The sequence below is a fragment of the Bos mutus genome, chromosome 17 (assembly GCF_027580195.1).
Source record: "Bos mutus isolate GX-2022 chromosome 17, NWIPB_WYAK_1.1, whole genome shotgun sequence".
Taxonomy (NCBI): Eukaryota; Metazoa; Chordata; class Mammalia; order Artiodactyla; family Bovidae; genus Bos; species Bos mutus.
The window spans coordinates 21289585-21312118 of record NC_091633.1 but is presented as its reverse complement, the minus strand read 5'-3'; the positions used below and the strand labels follow the sequence as shown (position 1 = coordinate 21312118).

The 22534-nt window shown below is 54.3% G+C and overlaps 1 protein-coding gene across 13 annotated transcripts in view; it reads left to right on the top strand.

Annotated features, from left to right (window-relative positions):
• The window catches only part of NCOR2 (nuclear receptor corepressor 2), a 236523-nt gene that overhangs the window by 58909 nt on the left and 155080 nt on the right, over positions 1-22534 (top strand). For all 13 annotated transcript variants that reach the window (XM_070386321.1, XM_070386316.1, XM_070386325.1 and 10 more), the window contains one exon: positions 18696-18913. In XM_070386321.1, the coding sequence (XP_070242422.1) occupies positions 18809-18913 (105 nt within the window). In that variant the 5' untranslated portion in view covers positions 18696-18808. The remainder of the gene's footprint in view (positions 1-18695; positions 18914-22534) is intronic.

The window sequence follows — 22534 nt, the reverse complement described above, 5'->3', positions numbered from 1 at the left end:
CCAGGCCCTCTCTTGTGGCTCCCAGCTGACCACATGTCAGAAGCCACAGGTCACATCCTGGTAGCTCATGGGCTGTATTTGGATGTCAGGCTGATTTATTACATTGGGTTTCTAGTCCAGTGTTTTTTAAATAAAAATTTCAAATTGAGGGATGTCTCAAAATCAGAATTTCTTCTCTCTCCCTTTTTTAAAAATTAATTTTTTTTTCTTTCTGGCTGCACGGGGTCTTTGTTGCTGTGAGGGCTTCCTCTAGTTGCAGCGAGTTCGGGCTACTCTCTGGTTGTGGTGCACGGGGTTCTCATTGCTGTGGCTCCTCTTGTCGTGGAGCACGGGCTCAGTAGTTGTGGCTCACAGGGCTTAGTTGCTCCGTGGCATTTGAAATCATGCCGGACCAGGGATTAAACCTGTGTCCAATAACTGGCAGGTGAATTCTTAACCGTTGGACCACTAGAGAAGCCCCAGACTCTCTTCTCTTGAAGGAATCAGAAGCTGTGATGGCCTGGGCCGGCCCCTTCCTGTGCCCCAGGCACACAGATAGCGCCACCTGTCTTTCCTTGTCACGGTCCCAGCCTGGCCCGAGATACTGCAGGCAGCTGGTGGGTGTCCACAGCCCCCCTTTCTCGTTTCCCTTCCCGACTTCTAGCCTGGGACCCTCTGTCTTGGAGTATTTTTTTTCTTTCAATATTTAGTTGTATTTATTTATTTATTTGGCTGTACCAGGTCTTAGTTGGAGTGTGTGGGATTTTAGCTGGAGCATGTGGGATCTAGTTCCCCGACCAGGGATCAAACCCGGGGCCCCTGCATTGGGAGCGCAGAGTCTTAAGCCACTGGACTACCAGGGAAGTCCCGCCTGGAGCTTTTTAGATTCTCCTTTCTCCCCAAAGGGATAATCAAATCCCAGGGGCAGTCTTGGCACTCCTGGGCACTGAAAGCGCGTTCACCATCTGGAACTCCTGGCTGCAGGGCTGGAGGACCTTGGATTCCTGGTCATTTCTCCATCATCAGACACTCACTCATCAGCAAACGCCCTCAGGCTATTTCAGTGGCCCGTTAAGCATCCACATTTGAGAGGTGAATGGATCGGATCAAAGTGGGTCCTTTGCCCTTCGGCCGGGGCCTCTTGGTGGCAGTAGGGGATCTCACAGCCAGGCCTGTAGGAGGTGGGCCCTCGGAGTCCAGACGGGTGATTTGCTGGAGGTTGGGGAGAGAGGTGATGTATGGAAGGGCGGGTGATGAGTGGGTGGGCTCCCAGCCTAGAGCAGCTATTCTTAGCAGCAGAAACATTTGTCCTTGTTCACATGTGGTGGAGGACATCCCCCAGAGATCTGCCCTGAAATATTAGAGGCGACCCCATAAATTCCTCGGAAAGCTGTCCTTGAGGGCCTGTGTGAGCGGAGGAGGCTGGGAGCAGGCGTTTCCGGCAGCTGCACAGCTGTGGACACGTTTGCCAGATGTTGGTGCTGGGGAGTCGGTGGGAACCCAGGAGCTGCCCACCTCACCCTCGGACAAGGACCCATCTTAAGAGGCATAGAGTTTCTAGTCAGCCCCTCCCTGCATCCAGGCCATCTGGGTAGAAGCGACTGGTCAGTGGAGAGCTCAGCTGATGGGGCACTGCTGAGGGACCAGAGCTGTGAGACACTGGTCTGCAGGCCCAGTCAGGTCGTGTGGCCTTCAGATCCTGCCATCAGCCCTTGACTGTGGTCCCACTCAGCCCTTGGCTCTGAGGGTCCACTGAGTGGTAGGACCCCTGGCAGTGTTCTTGGCAATGCTCTCTTTTCATGGGGTGGCTCTGACAGTGGGAACCCCCATAAAGCAGCTAGGTGCTCTTAGCTAACAATCAGGGAGGCCTCCCTGGAGGAGGTGTGTGTGTGTGTTTAAAAAAATTTTTTTTTAAAACTATGGTACAGTTTCAGTTCAGTTCAGTCGCTCAGTCGTGTCCGACTCTTTGCAACCCCATGAATTGCAGCACGCCAGGCCTCCCTGTCCATCACCAACTCCTGGAGTTCACTCAGACTCACGCCCATTGAGTCGGTGATGCCATCCAGCCATCTCATCCTCTGTCGTCCCCTTCGCCTCCTGCCCCCAATCCCTCCCAGCGTCAGAGTCTTTTCCAATGAGTCAACTCTTTGCATGAGGTGGCCAAAGTACTGGAGTTTCAGCTTTAGCATCTTTCCTTCCGAAGAAATCCCAGGGCTGCTCTCCTTCAGAATGGTACAGTTTAAACACAGCATCTCAGCCATTTTTGTTTGTTTGGCCATGCTGTGCAGCATGTGGGAATCTTAGTTCCCCAACCAAGGATTGAACCCAGACCCCTTGCTTTGGAAGCTCGGGTCTTAACCACTGAATCTCCAGGGAAGTCCCTCAGCCGTTTTTAAATATACAGCTCAGAACGTTCACAGTTGTGCAACCATTATCACCATCATCACCAGAACTTTTTATCTTGCAAAACAGAAACTCTGTGCCCATTAAGCACAAACTTCCCTTCTGCCTCCCCCGGCTCCTGGCACGTATCCTTCTATTATACTTCCTGTGACTCTTGACTACCCTGGGGCTCTCATTTGGGTGGAATCTGCAGTGTTTGTCCTTCTATGTCTGGCTTATTTCACTCAGCAGAATGTCAAGAGCTGTGTTCTGCAGCCTGTTTTCGCCTCGGTTGTTGGTTCAGTCGCATCCAGGCTGAAGCCAAGTGGATGGACCCAGGACCCTGAACCCCTCATCCTTTCGAATGCCAGGGTCCTCCCAGAATTAGTAACCGGGTCACAGCATCTCACCACCAGCAGGCATGATGCTCAGCCCCCACATAGCTCGCCCTGTCTTGTGCCTACAACCCACTCCATAGCCCCCCATCCCCATCCCAGCCTCAGGGCAGGGGGTTAATCGGTTTGCCCGGGTCACACAGCTGGTGCCAGCGCCCCATCCCCCACTGCCCAGACACCAGCCTCTTCTCTGTGTGTCCCCCCGCCCTCCACCCCCCACCTCGCCTTCTCTCTGCAGAGAAAATTGCCGTTTGGAAGGCCAGATGGAGGAGCTGGGTCTAATGGAAACCACGTCCCTCCTGGGGCGCCCAGAACTTAATGAGGAAGAGCCAGGAAAAATCCGGCGTAATGTTTGTGAAATACCCCAGAGGGAGGGCGCGTCGCACGGCAAGGGTTCTCGTGTGGAACCCTGAGACCTGGTGTGCCAGGAGGTTTTGTCAGGGCTGTGGCTTCCCTCTTTCTCTCTTTTAAAATTAAAAGGGGGGAAAAAAAAGAAAAAGGGTCGTGGAGGAAGTGATTTTGAGCAGATCTTGCCCTGGCAGGGGAGCAGTGCCGTACGGCCGAGCTGGCCGCAGCCCAGCGGACACAAATGTACCAATTAAATTGGAAACAGAAATGGGCCTCCTTGACGGCTCCAACCAGCACCGCCTCCCTTCTGCCTGCTTTGGGAGGGGGCGCGGGGTGTGCGGGAGCGGGTTGGGGCGGGGCGTCGCTGGGCTGGCGGTTTGAGGGATCCGAAAGAAGCTTGGCTGCTTCCTCGCTGTGTGACCTTGGGCAAGTGAGTTCACCTCTCTGAGCCTCCGTTTCCTGTTCTGTTGAATGGGGACAGTCGTGTTTGATGTGGGAAATCGGATTCTTCCGGTGAGCGGGTGCCGGTGGATGAGGCGGAACTACCGGTAGTGAGGGACAGCTCCGAGGGCCCTGGGAGGGGTTCTCCGAGCAGAATGAGTGGCAGGGGGTGCCGGTGGGAAGTTCTCCCAGTAGTTGGGGATCCTTTTTCAGGGAGGTAAGAGGTGGGGCAGGTGCCAGGGGTGTGTTTTTCCTGGAAGGTTTTTTTTCTTTTTTTTGGCTGCACTTGCGGGATTGCGGATTGCGACTTGCGGGCCCTTAGTTACCCGACCAGGAATCGAACCTGTGCCACCTGCAGTGGAAATCAGAATCCTGGCTTCCCTGGTAGCTCAGCTGGTAAAGAATCTGCCTACAGTGCAGAAGACCTCGGTTCGATTCCTGGATGGGGAAGATCCTCTGCAGGAGAGCATGGCAACCCACTCCAATATTCTTGCCTGGAGAATCCCCATGGACAGAGGAGCCTGGCTGGCTACCAGTCCACGGGGTCGCAGAGTCCGACACCACTGAGCAACTAAGCACAGCACTGCACAACCACTCAATTGCCAGGAAGTCCCTTCGTTGGAAAGTTTGATGCAGGATGTGGCGTTTGGGGTGGGGGTCGGGATCTTATCCATGGTCCCCCAGCCAGGATGCAGAGGCATTTCTGTCCCGGGACCTGATTATCCTGTGGGGCTGGAGCCCTTCCCCTGCCTGGCCCCTGGGCTCAGCGCAGACCACTCAGTTCCGCCCATTCCCGCCCCTGCCCCCGCCCCTGTCCCAGACGCCTGCCTGCACCGCTAGGGCAGAGTGATCCAGTTCAGGAGGGCGGAGTCTGGCCATGAGGCAACAGCCTGCTGACCCTCTTCCGGCCTCAGTTTCCCATCTGTAACGAGAGGGTGTTGAGTGAGCTGTCCCGCGGCCAAGTTCGCAGGGCGGGGAAGGGCAGCCCCCTCCTTCTTGTTTCCAGACTGTGCGAGGCCCCGCTCACCGCGGGGAATCAGCCCTCTACTTTCTCCGTCATCAGGTGTGGGGCTCCCCTGTCCCGTCCAACCTCCTAATTACGGACTCACTGCACCATTTGGTCGGCTCTTCCCCCAGCTTAAGTTTGCTTATCTGCATCACGGAGACAGTCACGGTAACTACCTCTGCCGGTAACATCAGCGCCATCATGGTTGTTAACTTGCCTCCCTTCCTGCCCCTAGTATTTGGAGCAATGCAGGGTGGTAACAGCCTTAGCTCTGATTTGGGGGGCTCATTATTATTTAAAAATATCTTTTAAGTTTTATTTATGACTGCTTCGGGTCTTAGTTGCAGCATTCCCCATCTTCATTGCGGAGCATTGTCTCAGACAAGGGCTTATTAGTTGCCTCCTGGCATGTGGGATCTTAGTTCCCTGACCAGGGATCGAACTCTTGTCCCCTGCCTTAGAAGGTGAATTCTTAACCATTGGACCACCAGGGATGTCTCTGGGGACTCATTTATGGGTGTTGAGCTTTCCATAGATCTTTCCCCAAAGAGTCATCTTTCTACTGGCCCTAGGGAGAGAGTTTGACAGATGGGATGTTAATAAAGCTCAGAGAGGACTTCCCTGGTGATACAATGGAGAAGAATCTGCCTGCCAATGCAGGAGCCCTGGGTTTGATCCCTGACCCGGGAAGATTCCACATGCCCCAGAGCAACTAAAACCCATGTGCCACAGCTACTGAGCCAAAGTTCTAGAGTCCTCGAGCCACAACTACTGAGTCCGAGTGCAACTACCCAAGCCTGTGTGCCCAGAGCCTGTACTCTGCAATAAGAGAAGCCACCGCAGTGAGAAGCCCATGCATCACAGTGAGGAGTCGACCCCTCTTGCTGCAACTAGAGAAGGCCCAGGCACAGCATCGAGGGCCCACCCCAACCAAAAAAAAAAAAAAGCCCAGAGAGGTCCCTATTGTGTCCAGGGTCACACAGCCACATAGTAGCAGAATTGGAAGTTGAACCTAGTTGGCAGCTTTCCACACTTGGCGGTGTGTGGGCAGGTGGTGGCTTGGTGAGAGCGTGCATCTCTAGGGTAAGGGTGACCTGCTGCAGGGCACCACCTTTTCCCTTAGTGCCTGAGGGGCTGTGACTCGGCCCACAGCCTTCAGGGCTCCTGCTATGCAGGTGATCCAAGATAGGGCTCAAACTGCTGGCTGTGAGCTCTCTCCGGGCTCTGGGAGACAATGGGTAAACAGACGGCAGTGGTGTGTGGCGTTGGGCCCATGGGGGTGGCAGGGAGAGAGAGGCTTTTGGGAACCCAGGTTGGGGAGCTGGAGTTGGGGGAGGGTTCCTGGGAAGTGATGGTGGAGGCGAGAGCTCCATCCATATAGCCAGGCCCGAAGGGGAAGGGGAACTGTGCTCTAGGTCACCTAGTCCTGTTTCAGGCTGGGGATATAAACAGATAGAGCAGACTGCGAGGGGACATGGCAATCAGCAGAGAGGGGTATCCATCTCACGTGGGTGACCCCTGCTCACCTCCAGCTGGTCATGCCCCTAAATGATTTTGTTGCGGAAAAATACACATAAGATTTACCATTTGAACCATATTAAAGTGTATGGTTCGTGGATGTGTAATAGATTCAGTGGCGTGCCACACCGTCACCACTGTCTCATCCTAAAATGTGTTCATCATCCCAAGGGAACTCTGCTGCTGCTGCTGCTGCTGCTAAGTCGCTTCAGTCGTGTCTGACTCTGTGCAACCCCATAGACGGCAGCCCACCAGGCTCCCCCGTCCCTGGGATTCTCCAGGCACGAACACTGGAGTGGGTTGCCATGTCCTTCTCCAATGCATGTAAGTGAAGAGTGAAAGTGAAGTTGCTCAGTCGTGCCTTAGCGACCCCGTGGACTGGAGTGGGGTGCCATTGTCTTCTCTGAAGGGAAACCTAATACCTATTAACAGTCACTTCCCATCCTCCCCTCCCCCAGCCTCTGGTAGGCACCAGCCTACATCTAACTCAGGGGATTTGCCTCTTTTGGACATTTTGCATAAATGGCATCATTCAATACGTGCTTCTTCCTTTCGGCATAATATTTTCATGATTTTTATATCTTCCCCCCTTTTAAAAATAATTTAATTTCTTTTTGGCTGCACTGGGTCTTCATTGCTTCGCATACTTTTCTCCAATTGCACCGAGTGGGGGCTACTCTCTAGTTGTGGTGCTGGGGCTTCTCATTGTGGTGGCTTCTCTCGTGGAGCACAGGCTCTGGGGCTCGAGGCTTCAGTGGCTGCAGCTCATGGGCTCGGTAGTTGCAGCTCCCAGGCTCTAGAATTTAGGCTCGGCAGTTGTGACGCATGGGTTTAGTTGGTCCGCAGCATGTGGGATCTTCCAGGATCAGAGATCGAACCCAAGTCTCCTGCATTGGCAGGAGGATTCTCTACCACTGAGCCACCAGGGAAGCCTTATGTGTCCATTTTTATAGCTAAATAATATTCCAGTGAATGGATCCGTCACAGTCTATTTACCCACTCATCAGTTGAAGAATGTTTGGGTTGTTTCTGTTTCTTGGCTGTTGTGAATAGCGCTGCTCTGAACATTCGTGTTTGTTTTATTTCATCACCTGCTTTCATTTTTTGGGCTGTATGCCTGGGAGTAGACTTGCTGGGTCACACGGTATCTCTGTGTTTATCTTTGTGAGGTGCTGCCAGACTGTTTTTCGCAGAGACTGCACCATTTTACATCCCTGCCTGCAATGTGTGTGAGTCCCTAGTTTTCAGAGAAGCCAGAAATTAAGGGTGTTTCTGTGAACTCTCTTGATAATGCTTCGTGTTGAGCTGGTCCCTGGGGCCTGGCTCAGCTGGATGGGGAGAAGGGGAGCAGGTCCCTGGAAATCTGTCCAATGAAAACATATCTGGGGGTATATGCCACATTCTGGACCCACTGGAAGCTGTTTTTCTGGCTATTGCTTGGTGCCTGAGTGTGGCGTGATGTGTCGTGATACCCAGGGCTGTGAATCCCATTGGCCACAAGGAAAATGTTTCTGAGGCTGCAGTCAACGGGCTTTCCTTTTCTCCTCTTCTCCAGGAGGAAGGGGTGCTGGCTGTGGGTTGAGGAGAGTGGTGCCCAGGGGAGGGTGGGCCTTGAGTCCATCCCACTGGGATTCTGGAGATTGGAATCAGAGGCAGCTTTCCCCCTGGGTTTCTGTGCCCAGCATCCTGGGGCTTGGGGAGCACTTGTGTGGACTTGGGAGGGTGCTCATGGGGATGATGGTGCTCATCTGTGTCCCCCATGGCGGCTGGCAGGAAGCCTGATGGGGGGATATTAGTGGAATAAAAACATGCTTGGCTCTGGGAGTTGGTTAAAAAAGTAACCTCTGAAAAGTGGAACACTTGAATTGATATCCATTGGTTGATTAGTCCATCCATCCATCCGTCCATCCATCCCCCCCTTCATCCATCCCTCCATCATCCTTCCTCCCTTATCCACCCATCCATTCCTCACTCATCTCACTCATCACCTTCATCCATCCATCACCCCTCTCCATCTATCCATCCATCCTTCCTTTCCCCCTTATCCATCTATCCATCCCTTCATCCATCCATCCATCCATCTATCCCCACCTTCATCCATCCATCCATTCATCCATCCTCCCCTCCCTTATCCATCCATCTATCCATCCATCCATCTACCTATCCATCCATCCATCCATCCATCCATCCTTCCCTCGTTTCATCCATCCATCCCTTCATCCCTTCATCCATCCATCCATCCATCCATCCATCCTTCCCCCGCTTCATCCATCAATCCCTTCATCCATCCATCTATCCATCCATCCATCCTTCCCCCACTTCATCCATCCATGTATCCATCCATCCATCCACCAATCCATCCATCCATCCATCCATCCTTCCCTCGATTCATCCATCCATCCTTTCATCCATCCATCCCTTCATCTATCCATCTATCCATCCATCCATCCTTCCCTCGCTTCATCCATCCACCCATCCATCCTCCGCTTCATCCATCCATCCCTTCATCCATCCATCCATCCATCCTTCCACACTTCATCCATCCATCCCTTCATCCATCCATCTATCCATCCATCCATCCTTCCCTTGCTTCATCCATCCATCCCTTCATCCATCCATCCATCCTTCCACGCTTCATCCATCCATCCCTTCATCCATCCACCCATCCATCCATCCATCCATCCTTCCTCCCTTGTCTACTCAACCCTCCATCCATTCCTCACTCATCTCATTCATCACCTTCATCATCCATTCATCCCCTCTCCATCTATCCATCCATCCATCCATCCATCCTTCCCCCCTTCATCCATCCATCCCTTCATCCATCCATCTATCCATCCATCCATCCTTCCCTTGTTTCATCCATCCATCCATCCATCCCCCACTTCATCCATCCATCCCTTCATCCATCATCTATCCATCCATACATCCTTCCCTTGCTTCATCCATCCATCCATCCTTCCACGCTTCATCCATCCATCCCTTCATCCATCCATCTATCCATCCATCCACCCATCCTTCCATGCTTCGTCCATCCATCCCTTCATCCACCCACCTATCCATCCATCCATCCATCCATCCTTCCTCCCTTGTCTACTCAACCCTCCATCCATTCCTCACTCATCTCATTCATCACCTTCATCATCCATTCATCCCCTCTCCATCTATCCATCCATCCATCCATCCATCCTTCCTTCCCCATCCATCCCTTCATCCATCCATCCATCCATCCACCTATCCATCCACCCCTCACCCACCCATCCTTCCTTCTTCCCTCTCCCCTCCCTCCCTCATCCATCTTACCCTCCATGCATCCGTCACTCACCTCATTCATCACCTTCATCCATCCGTCCCCCACTCTATCCCATCTATCCATCCCTCCATCCATCCACTCATTTCTCCTTCCTCTTCCATCCATCCATCTCCTTTGAGTACCTGGCTGGGAGCTTTCCCTGTTGGGACCGGCCAGTCACTGGATGTCAGCTCTGACTGGCAGGCAGTTTGTCTGACTGGTTCACTGCTGTAGCTCCAGTGTTTGGAATACTGCTTGTACATTGTAGATACCCAAATAATTTCCTGATTGGCCAGAATGTGTGGAGATTCCCGTTGGCTTGGGTTTGTCTAACCTGGTACCAGCTTGGTGGGGGGTGGCAGGTGGCACCCCTATGGGCGGCACATTGAGCTGACTCTGAGAATGGTGACCTTTGGCCACTCTGGACCACCGCCCCTTGGGCAGGGCCAAGGACAGGCTGTGGTTGGGGTCCTGGCTCCTCCTTAGGGAGCCCAGTGACCTCTTTGCCAGGTGAGGAACAGGGAGGTTGGTCTTCTTGCTGGAGTTGCCAAGGTGGGCAGGGGCCCATTTCTGTAGGATCCTGGATGGTGTTTTTTTTTTTTTTCCTGCACTGCTTGGCAGGTGGGATCTTAGTTCTCCATCTGGGGATTGAACCTCTGTCCCCTGCATTGGCAGCACAGAGTTTTAACCTCCAGACCACTAGGGAAGTCCCTGGACAGTGGCTTTAATAGTGTTAGGATTATGGGTGGGCCAGCCCTTTTACCTGCATCCAGTGCACAGAGGCCTGCGCCCATGGCTGTAGACAGGGGGCACAGCTGAAGTTTCCTTGAGCACAGAGATGCGGGGGCAGGCCTAGCGTAGGAGACCCTTCACATCGCCCCAGCCCACAGGGCGTCATCCTTCTCTTCTCACTTGGAGTGAAAGCCCCGTGTGACCTCCACTCTCACCATCTGGGTCTCCCTGCTGTTCCTACCTCAGGGCCTTTGCACTCGCCATTCCCTCTGCCTGGAACGCCCATCCAAGACATCTACACGGTTTCCTCTCTCTCCTCCTCCACGTGTTTGCCTGAGGACACCTTTTGGTGAGCCTGTCCCTGAGCACCCACTTTAAAACTGCACCCCAGCCCCTATCCCCTGCCTACCTACTCCACACTTCTGCTTTTCTCCATAGCGCAAACACTGTCCGCCATCCTATAGTCATTCTCGTGTCACCTCCTGGAACACCAGTTCTGAGACGGTGGGCGGGGAGTTTGAGTCTGTCACTTGCTGCTGTGTGCTGGTACCTGTCCCACAAGTGAAAGTGAAAGTGTTAATCACTCAGTCGTGTCCACCTCTTTGTGACCCCATGGACTGTAGCCCACCAGGCTCCTCTATCCATGGAATTTTCCAGGCAAGAATACTGGAGTGGGTAGCCATGCCCGTCTCCAGGAGATCTTCCCAACCCACAGATTGAACCCGGGTCTCCTGCATTGCAGGCAGATTCTTTACTATCTGAGCTACCAGGGAAGCCCAACAAGAGGTGCCTATAAATCATGGTTGACAGTAGGGGGTGGCCAGGGCACCGGGCAGGATCTCTGCCTGTGCCCCCATCCACATGGGCTGTTCTGACTCCTATGGGCCAGGCCAGATGAGGCCACACAACTTCCCACCTTTATCTCATTACTTGATTCAGAGTCGGGTTCCTGGGCATTCATTCTGCACCATAAGCCCCTGCTGAAGGCAACCTTCAAATAGATGGCCTATTCCCAAATTTTTACTTGTATGTCAAAAGCTAGAAACACAAAGTGTGAACAGTCAGCTTCATTCTAGCTGGTGTTTATGCAGCATCTTCACCTCACATTCCAGAACTGTTTTTATCTTCAAGTCCTGTCCCATCTCTCCACCCGCGCCCCAGTGCTGGCTTCCAGGTCTCCATTCTCCTTGGGCCACTGAATGCCTCTTTGTGCCAGGCTCGGAGATATAGCAGTGAACAAAGCACATATTGAGCACCTTGCTGTTTTGGGTTGGGGCTTTCCAGGTGGCGCTAGTGGTAAAGAACCCATCTGCCAATGCAGGAGACATAAGAGATGTGGGTTCAATTCCTGGGTCGGGAAGATCCCCTGGAGGAGGGCATGGCAACCCAGTCCAATATTCTTGCCTGGAGAATCCCCATGGACAGAGGAGTCTGGGGGCTACAGTCAATAGGATTGCACAGAGTCAGACTTGACTGAAGTGATTTAGAGTGCTTTGTATTGGGTTAAGTGGTGTCCTCCTCAAGTTCATGTCCACCTGGAACCTATGAGTGTGACTTTATTGGAAGAGAGGATCTTTGTAGATGTAATTAGTTAAGTTGAGGTCACACTGGAGAGGCTAGGCCTTAAGTCCAATATAAGTGGAATCCTTATAAGAAGAGGAGGCCAGGTCCTGGTTAAGACTCTGCACTCCCAATGTTAGGCGCACAGGTTCAATCCCTTGTCGGGGAACTAAGATCCCACATACTGCATGGTATGGCCAAAAAGAAGAGGAGGCCAAAATGAAGACAGACACAAAGAAAAAAAGGCCATGTGAAGGTGGGCAGAGATTGGAGCGGTGGGGCCACAAGCTAAGGAAACCTGGAGCCACCAGGAGCTGGAAGAGCCAGGAAAAGGTCCTCCCCTGGAGCCTCTGGAGGGAGTGTGGCCTTGTTGACACCCTGATTTTGGACTTCTGGCCTCCAGATCAGTGAGAAGATCCATTTCCCCTGTCTTTAGCCCTTCAGTTTGTGGCAATTTGTTACAGTGGCTCCAGGAAAACAATACACCTACTGTGTGCACCATGCGCCTTGTGGGGGATTCAGCTGTCACTTAAATGTTTATGGAGGAGCTACTGTGTGTCAGATGAGCTTCCCTGGTGGCTCAGCAATAAAAAATCTGCCTGCCAATGCAGGAGACTCAGGTTCGATTCCTGGGTTGGGAAGATCCCCTGGAGGAGGGCAGGGCAACCCACTCCAGTATTCTTGCCTGTAGAATCCCCATGGACAGAGGAGCCTGGCAGGCTACAGTCCATGGGTCACAAAGAGTTGGACAGGACTTCGTGACTGAACAACTGTGTGTCAGACACTGAAGAGACCAACGAGGCCTCTGCCTACAGGCTCCCAGATCATCTGTGTGTCTCTGACCCGAGACAGTCTGGGTGGGGATGGGGGTGTCATAGACCATGTCCCTTCTGTGAGACTGGTGGCTGCTCTGAGCTCAGTGGAGGGTTCTGACGAGTGCTCGTGTGCTTGTGCTGGGGGCCTCCTCGCTCCTGCCTGGCAGCTGATTTTAAATTCTGAGGCTCCTCCACCCGCTGCAATTTCCAGCGTGGGTGCCCATTAGCTCCAAGAAAATGTCAGGCACGTGCTGTGCAGACAGCTCCCCTTTCATCTTCCAAGGCTCAGGTCTGAAGGGTCCCAGGCACATTTCAGCTTCAGTTCTGGGCTCTTAACAAGCAATCCCCCCACTTCCCTGAGCTCTCAGAGACATCCCAGCCCCGGCAGCCGTGATCCACCCTCCTATGAGCCAGGCTGCTTGGGATACGAAAAGTCCACGGAGTGTGCTTGGTATGGCCTCCCTGGCTGTCTTGCCTGGGGCCTAAGAGGGATGTCAGGGCAGGATGGAAACTTACTCTCCCCCACCCAAAGAAAGAGACCTCTCCCCAGCAGGGCTGGGGACTGAGGATGCGGGTGTGGTGGGCTCTGTCCTCACCTCGTGTTACTGGTGTTCATCTCCCAGAAGTTCATTCATTGAGCAGCTGCTGTGTGCCCGGTGCTGTGCTAGGCTCACGGGAGGCCGCAGAGGCAGACACAGAATCCAAGGCAGTGGTGAGTTCTCTCTGTGGATGCGGAACGTGGGGTTGGCAGCGTTGTGGGGTTGCTGCCAAATCAGAGCCACAGCCTATAGGGCTCTCCAGGGCAGCTTCCTGGCTCTGGCCAGGTGTCTCCTCTGGGGCAGGCGTGCTGGGGGTCCCTGCCATGTGCATGGGAGCCCCAGTTTGCAGCCTTCCTCAGGCTGATTCCGCAGGGCAGCAGGGCAGTTGCCCCCGCCGTGTTTTGTGGTTTGGATGTGCGAGGCCCAGCGGGGCTTGCGGTCTCCCCGTCCCATGGGGCTCAGGAGTGTCCTACGCCGCCTGGTGAAGCAAGCCCTTAACCTCACCAGAGCACCCCCTCTTCTCCCTGGAACGCTGACCTGGGTGAGTTTGCCTTATTGAGCACCTTCTGTTCACCAGGCATCACTTCACAAGCATGCTGTCCTCCTGGGTCCGTGGAGCAGGAACACGCATGCTTCCCGTCTGCCATTGAGGAAATAGAGGATCAGAGCCCCGAGGCGTCTTGCCAGAGGAGGGGAACCACAGCCCCCATCCCTGGGGGAACGCATGGCCTTCTTCACCCCCAGAGCAAGGTGTTTCTGAGGCCGGCAGTCTCCTTCCCACCTTCCACACAGTCTGCTTCTGCTTCTTGGTCCCTGCTGCCCCAATCCCACAGCATCATCTCACGTATCTTGTGATAACCCCCCCACCCCCGTACCCTGGCCTCCTGGTTCCACGCTTGCTCTTCACGGCGCCTGCTTATCAAACACTCCGGCCCTTTCCTCTCTTCGTCAACCACCTTCTGTAGCTCCCCACTGCCTTTCAAAAAAAATCCACCCTTTCCGTGGCCCATGGGCCTTGAATGACTCGAGGAATTTCTCAAGCACACAGTGCCTGTTCTGGTCTCTGGGCTCTTGCTTAGGTGGTGGCCTCTGCCTAGAGCCCCATCTACTTACCCCTCCCCCGGCTGTGTCTTGTTCACACTCCAGGAGGTTCTCCCTGGCTCCCTCTTGCCCTCCTCAAGGCTTGCAGAGCCCCCAGCCTGCACTCAGAGGTCACTATTTACTGCTTGTCTGCTCTCTGCCGCACCCTGCCGGAGCGCCAAGACCATCTGTGGCCTGGACCCTGCCTCATTCAGTAGCTTGGGGCTGAGCTCTGAGTGGGGACCTCAAAGTGTCTGGAGAACAATGGATGCCACCATCCCCTCCTGACCCCAAAGCCCCGGACTGCAGTGATGTTGGGGCCACTGCATCGCTTTCCTGCTCTAACCTGGATCCTGTTCTCAGAACCTCGTTCAGCCAAGGCCAGATTCAGGGGACCCCCTACATTGCCCCATGGGTCTCGCTCATCCTCTCCTCGCCTTGTCTTTATGTTAATTTATTTGGCTGCGCCGGGTCTTAGCTGCAGCATGTGAGATCTTCGAACTTTGTTGCAGCACGTGGGATCTTTAGTTGTGGCATGCAAACTCTTAGTTGCAGCATGTGGGATCTAGTTTCCTGACCAGGGATCGAACCTGGGCCCCCTGCATTGGGATCGTGGAGTCCTGGCCACTAAACCACCAGGAAAGTCCTCCCTGCACCCTTGTCTTTGGTGAAGCAATGTATACTTTTTCTTGTTCTGCACCTCCCAACATTGCTGATGAAGTAAAAACTTAATCCCCCGATGTTATGCAAACACCACCTTTATCTAGTTTCAAAACTTGCCTGGTAACCCTTACATCTATCAGCACCCTCCCCACCTCCATCCCACCCCTTGCCCCTGGCAACCACCAACCTGTTTTCTGTCTCTGTGGATTTACTGTTCTGGACATCTCACATCAATGGAATCATCCAGTGTTTGTCCTTTTGTGTCTGGCTTCTTTCACTCAGCATCCTGTTTGCAAGGTCCATCCACGTTGTGGTGGGTGTCCGTGTTTTGTTCCTTCTTAGAGCTGAATCATACTCCATCATAGGGGTAGACTGTGTTCCGTTGATTTATCCACTTGTCCATTGACGGACCCTTGGGTGGTTTCCACCTTTGACTATAGTGAATAGTGGTGTTGTGAATATGTGCGTGTACACTGATTTGTTTGAATCTCTGTTTTCCATTCTTTTGGGTCTATGCCTAGGAGTGGAATTGCTGGGTCATACGGTAATTCTATGTTTAACATTTTGAGGAGCTGCCAGACTTATTCTCCTAAAAAAAAATTTTTTTTTTCAAGTTGGCAAAAAAATGTGGCTGAGGTTGGGAGGGATAGAAATTGAGCTTATTGAAATAAGCTCGTGGTGAGTGTAAGCAGCATGAGGCCCCAAGGGGCCCCTGGCTTTGGGGACAACCTGCATCTGAGGATGCTGGACCAGGGAGCTGGTGGAGTGCCTTTGGCAGGTGGGTGGCAGGGGTGGCAGCCCCTTGGTGGTGGATGCTCTGTGTTGATGGAGTGGGAAGCCAGCCAGGCTGGGCTTGAGGAGGGTGGGGGGAGGTGGCCAGGGATTCTCCAGGGCTGGTTTGAAAAGGTGTCACTCCCCTGGCTTCTGGAGCCCTTGTGCAGTCCACAATGTGAGCACCTGTCCAGGGCTGCCATCCCTAGTCGGCATTTCATTAGACAAAGAAGGGTAGAAAAGCTGTGGGGACATCAGACTTCTCACCACCTTGTGCAATGCAAAGCCACAGAGCAATTTGGAAGTTGCCCGTGGTGCTCTGGGAGGAAAGGCAAGCAGAACTGACTTCTACCTGCCCAGCTGCTGGCCTCGTCCTCGTGCTGGCCTCTCTGGGTTTAAAACCCAGAGAGAAGCTGGGATAGAATTGGCTTTGCTGCATCGGACCACCAGGGTCTGCTGGGCTTTGTGACAAGCTGGGACAAAAGGAATTCTGGAACTGGGTCCAGCACTGGTGGCCACAACTGACCCCTCTCCGGAGGCCAGTCTCTTGTCTCTGGGCTCCAGGACAGATGCCAAATTGCTCTTGGTGTGCCTGGTCTTCCTTCCACATCTCTGTCACCGGGCTGCGGCTACTGCAGTGACAGTGCTAGTGGTTGTAGTCGTAGTAGCTCCCGTTTGCTGGGTGAGACTTGTTCCCACGTTCTTAAGAGTTACACGGTTTATCCTGTCTCGATGGCTGGGAGAAGTCCATATGGGCTTTTCTCCTACAGTGGTTGTAGGGTGGCAGTTTTGGCTCTGAATTCTTTGGCTTTGCAGTGGTAGAAGGCTGGACAGCACCCGATGGAAAGGTTGCCTGCTCCAAGACTCCTTCGTGCTCTGGAGGAGTCAGAACTTTTGATGGCAAGTGGCAGAAACCCAGGTTGGGCTGGCCAAAGCAAAATGCATAGAAGGAGAGCCTTGACTTCCCTGAATGAAGAAGCAAGCTTTGAGCTGCCTTCAGGCATGGCTGTCATCAGGACCCGACTGTTCTCTCGCCACCCTTCACTTTTGCCTGTCTAGGGGTATGTTCTTGGATAGGTTTCTGCCATGCAGTGGCCCCACAAGACCCCCAAGGTTTCATCCTCCTAGCTTACAGCCCCAGTGGAGAGTGCCTCTTTCTGGTTCCTTCTCAAAGTCTCAAGACCCAACGACTCTCATTGGCTCATATTGGGTCACATGCCAATCCCTGAGCCAATCATTGGTCCAGGGGAAGCAGGAATCTGATTGGCCAGGCCTGGATCATGTGATCACTCCTGGAGTCTGGAGAGGGAAGATGGTTCCTGAAAGGAAAGTCAAGTCTACTGTAGCAGGTGATGGGGGTGGAGAGCAGGAAGCAGTCAGGGCCCCCAGATGGAGGGGAGAGGGGTTTGTTCCTCTTCTGACCACCATGATCTCCTTCTTCCCTCTTAACATCCCTCCACATCAGATCTTCAGTGGGCAGAGCACCAGTGGAGGGTTTTGGGGTGTCCATGCCCTTGGAGAAGGATGGTCGTCAGTGGAGGGCAGGGTGATGAGGGACATTGTGATGAAATTTCAGGGAGCTGAGGGGGTACATGTGAGGTGCAACCCCAGCCCTACCTGGGGACATCCAGGTGTTGAGAGCTTGCACCATCTTGGATTTTCCTCAGCTTTTGAGGAGGGGCTGTGAGTGGGGCATTGCACTTGGTGGGGGCCTGATGGACACCCTTTTTCTCTTTTTCTTTTATTTTTGATGTTGGGTATGATTTATTTGGCTCTTAAACAATACAAATGTAACAACCCATGGTCTTCCTCCCTTCCCCTTTCAGAAGGCACTGTCCTCTTAGCTACAGGGACAAGCAGAAGATTCCACATCACCAGAGCTGCCCCCAACCTCCCAGGTCTTTCCTTCTGTTCTGTTAACCACCCTCTTCCTCCTGTGTGTGGTGCTGGTGTTTCTGAGTGGACACCCCCTTTCAGAGTGGCCCAGTGTGGAGGGGGCCCAGGACCTGCCAGGCTCTCAATCCTGGCTTGCGTGGAGGAACCAGTTACAATCCTGGGGAGGCTGCCTGCAGCAGTGGCCAGCAAAGAAGGGAGAGAAGGGGCCTGGGGAGAGGGGGGGCCCCCCAGAGATTCCTGGGCAAAGGCCTCTTCTGGCCACAGGCTCTCTTGCTCTCTTGCCTGGAGTCCTTTCTTCTTTCTGAGTCTTAGTTTTTCCATCTGGAAAGCCAGTGGACTGTTTCTTGAGATTCCTTCCGTTGCGGACACAGGCGTGGTTTCTCCCCTGCAGAGGCTATCCTTCCCCTGGCCCCCAGGAGCTGCCTGGGGCCCCCTTGGGGCCGTGTCCTCGGCTGTTTCCCCAATGTGGCCCTTGGGTTCCCAGTGCCCTCGCTCTCAGCTCACATCCCGGCCAACCTCACATTTGTCCTGTCCCCCATCGCGGTGTCACACTCCCCCACCCGAGGGTCACCAGGAGGCCCAGGCAGGCCCAGCTCTGCCCATGGTCACACTGTGACCTGCGTTCTTCCCGAGCTGACCCTGTTCACCACCGTCCCCCCAAGCTCGTGTGGACCTGTCCCCTCCTGGGACTGAGCTGCCGGGTGCTTTTGGGGAACTTTGCCCTGGTGACTCAAAGTGGCAGAGGACTTGGGGTGAGATTGGGTGGGTCAAGGGTGTTAGGGGGCCGTTGGGGTGGTGGGGTCAGTGTCCGCAGAGTTGAGGTTCCATGGGGGTGAGGTTGGGTGGTCTGAGAGTTCTTGGGGACCACAGGGGTGGTGAGGACAGTGTCCGCAGAGTTGGGGTTCCACGGGGTGCAGTTGGGTGGGCTGAGATTGCTTGGGGGCCATAAGTGAGGTAGGGCAGCACTTGTAGAGTTGGGGTTCCCATGCCTGCTGAGAAAGCACCTTAGCAGTGGGGGAGGGCACGACTGTCATCCACGTGGCGTGTGCAGCAGCTGCTGGCCTGGCCTGTGGTTTGGAGGGGCCTCAAACACCACTTGGTGTCTCCCTCTGCTGTCAGTGGGCAGGGAGCGTGCCAGTGGCATGGAGGAGGGTCCTGGAAGACCCCTGTCTGCCCTCGCTCCCTCACAGGGGCCACAGGAAGGACTTGGGGCCCCTCCAAGGTCTGCCAGGAGCAGCTGCCCCATGGCTGATCTTGCTTTCTTTTCTGTTCTCACAGGTGCCTGGGACAGGGTGGTCTGCAAGCAGATGACGAAGACTGGCTTGTAATCGTTGTTGACCATTGAGAGGGAGATTACAGGGGCCCAAGAGCCTCTCTGGACGCCCACCACCATGTCGGGATCTACGCAGCCTGTGGCACAGACGTGGCGGGCCGCCGAGCCCCGCTACCCTCCCCACGGCATCTCCTACCCTGTTCAGATCGCCCGGCCGCACACGGTAAGGGGCACGGATGTTCGCCTGGGGTCACCTTTGGAGTTTTCTTTTGTCACTGGGTTTCTGTTTCTCCCTGGAGTTGGCGCTTGTGTGGCTCCGATGGTGTCCAGCCAGGGCTCACTGTCCCCGTGGGGAAGTGGGGTGACAGGGCAGATACCACTGACATCTGTGGCCTTGCCAGGCCTCGGGACATCTGGGAAAATCTCTTAGCTCCCACTTTAAAGCTGGGAAGGTGGAGTCCAGGGCCAGGCTGAGCTGCAATCCCTGCCTCTGGGTCTGCTGTGGGGTTTGCTTGTTGATGTGGAGCTCCTGCTGTATACACTGTCGGCCCAGCCTCAACCAGGCTCCCCTGCTTTAGGATTGAAGTGACTTCCTGGGGGCTGTGGCTCGCAGACCCTCCCCTCCTCAATCCTCAGGGCCTGGAACCTATTCACTGAGTGATGCTCAGAGCTTCCAGATGACAAGGCCAGCACGTGTCATTCTCTGAATCTCTGATATGAGCGGGGCAGCGATGGGGGGGGAGGTCCAGGGGGTTGGTTCTGCTCATGGGAGAGCTGCCCCAATGTTGGGGGTGGTAGCCTGCTGGGGAGGGAGCAGATATGACCTTGGTCAGGTTTTTAAAAAAATTTTTGGCCATATCATGTGGCATGTGAGATCTTAGTTCCCCAACCAGGGATCAAACCTTAGCCCCCTGCACTGGAAGCCTAGAATCCTGACCACTAGACCACCAGAGAAGTCTCCTTGATCAGCTTTGCTGAGTGGCACCCGACTCTGTCCAGCTCCTAGTGGGGGCCCCCTTTCCTGACTTCACCTGTAGCTGCCTGTGGCGCCGAGGATGAGCTTTGGTTCTGCTCTGTTGGCACTTATTGGGCACTTACTATATACCGCATCTTCAGGGGCTTGCCAGAGGGCCCTCAGAGTCCTGGGCGTCGCCTGCTGGACCTCCTAGCTACTCAGCGAGGGACTGTGAGGATCTGCAGTCACAGCCGGGGTTGAAGCTGGCTGTGCTGGCCCCGGCTTGTACATGCTGTGTGTGTTCTTCTCGGGTGGCGTGGTCCCTCCTCCTGAGACGCTGAAAGGAAATAGCATGGGAGGGCTTTTCCATCCTCCGTGATCGAGATGTTTTTGCATATGAGCCCACTGACCCAGCCTGAGGGCCTCTTGAGAATTTGGGCCCCAAGATGCTTTTGAGAGCTGGCTGTGGTCAACAGGCACATTCTGGATGGAGTGGTCGAATTCTCACAAACAACCTAATGAAAGAGCACCTCACCTTATCCTCCCATTGTGCAGACGAGGAGATTGAGGCTGGGAGGTTAAATAATAGGCCTCAGGTTCAATCACTGTGAGGAGGCAGAGTCGGCTTCAGCTTCAGGACTCTGTGTGTATGCATGCTTAGTCGCTAAATGGTGTCTGACTGTTTGTGACCCCATGGACTGTAGCCCGCCAGGCTCCTCTGTCCGTGGGATTTTCCAGGCATGAATACTGGAGTGGGTTGCCGTGTCCTCCTTCAGGGGGTCTTCCCGGACCAGGGATTGAACCTGCATCTTTCACATTGGCAGATAGATTCTTTACCACTGAGCCACCAGGGAAGGACTCTGAGCCCCTGTGAAAAAGATGCTTCTGTTTATTGGTCACCTACTGTGTGCCCAGGGCCCAGGACTATGCTCCTGGGGATCATTTATTATGTATCATCATCAGCTTTGTCATGATCACAACAGCAAAAATAAGTGTTCTCATCCACTGAGTGCTTGCAGGACAAGCTTTATTTTGTTTTTTTAAGTATTTATTTATTTGGCTATGTCGGGTCTTAGTTGCAGCATGTGGGATCCAGTTCCTTGACTGGGGATCGAACTCAGGCTCGCTGCACTGGGAGTGTGAAGTCGTAGCCACTGGACCACCAAGGAAGTCCCTAGGGCGAGGGTTTTGTTTATGCTCTTTGTGTATACAGTTGCCCTTGCTCCAGGGTGAACATTTTGCAGGTGAGCAAATAGGATGGGTTATGTAACGCTTCTGAGTCTTGGTTTTTCATCCATAAAATGGGGTAATGAGAGCATCTGTTGCCTGGTTTCTCCTGGGGATGAAACGTGATGATCTGTGGAACAGCATTATGGCACATGTGTCCAATTGCAAAATTGTCATCGTCATTAGAGCTGCCTGGCGGGGGGCGGGGGCCCTCCCCTCCCCCTTCCCCTTGGGGACCCTCCCCCTTCCCCCTCAGGGAGGTTCCCCCCCCCACCCCACCCCCTGGGTGAGTCCTTGAGTCCCCATGGCCCTGCCATCCTGCCATCCCACCCTTCCTTTGCCCCAGCTCGGCCCTCTTGCAGTCCTTTGGAGTCACCACCTGATCTCAGACACTTTCTGTTTTTCCTGCTGGACTGCCAGTGATGCAGGGTGTGGCTGGGCAGAACCAAGTGGTCACTTCCTCCGGGCAGGAGGCTGAGGCCGTGCGTGGGCGGGGCCCTGGACAGCTACGAGGTGGGGCATCCTTATCCTGTGTGGTGACCGCAGTGGGGCCCCGCTTCCTGACCACCCTGCCTGGCGCTGGGGCGGCCCAGCTGCGGGCCCCTGCTTGTTACTGGGAAGGCTTTAAAAGCAAGATTTCTGGGTGTCCAGGGCAGGTGGTGGGGTCTTGCTCTCCCAGGCATATGTCCAGGGCTTTTCTTTGGCAGGTGGGAGGTGAGCATTGGGACTGTAATCTGGGGGTCCCCCTGCAGCCCTGAGCCCCTAACCCCTTACTGTCAGGCCATTGTACAGAGTTTCTGAGAATTCCCTCCTCCACCCCGAGTCTTTGAAAGACAAATGGTGAAGGATAAGGGGAATAAAGGCACAGAGAGACAAATGCCCGGTTCAAGGGCCAGATGGGGACCCAGGGTCCCAGCGCCTTGTACAATAGTTGAGGCAGGGATGCTGGGATGAGGGGCAGGGCAAGAATGCCCAGATATGCCTTTGAATTCCTGTCCCTCCCAACTTGCTGAGTGACATTGGGCTGCGTGGGGCAGGCTCAGTTTTCCCATCTGTGATATGGCTGTTGTGGGTCTGAGCATCACCGGCAGATGTCTGCAAGGTGCCCAGGGCCGTGTCTGCACATGGCGGTTCTCTCTCCTCCTGGGAGGCTGGCGGGAGACTGAAGAGGGCCTGGATTCTGAGAGGGGGCTGGGAGCAGCCTCCTCTGCTGGCCTGTGCTTCCACCTACGTCATCTCCAGGCCGCCTGCTGTGTTATGCCTGGCTCAGGTGGAGGGCTTAATTCAAGTGTACTTCTCCGGTCTGGCGTCAGGCACGCTCAGAGCCTCTCTCCATAGTGCTGTGCACGTGGCCTGCTCAGTCCCAGCTGCTCCTCCCACACAACCTCTCTGTGTCCTATTCTCACCATCTCTGTGGTCTTGGCTTTCCTTCCCCACAGTATCAGGACCCCACATTTTCCCCCGAGGGTCTTGGAGTCTGACGGTCTCCCAGGATTGAGGGTCCCAACACATTCTCCCCTTCTTGTCTCTTTTCCTGCTTTCTACAAGCCACCTCGATTCTGCTGTCTCCCTCAGGTCCCCTGGGACCTCTTGAGCTCTCTTAAGTTCCTTCAAGCCTTGAGCTGAATGAATGCGTTAAAGCCCAAAGACACAGGGTCTGAA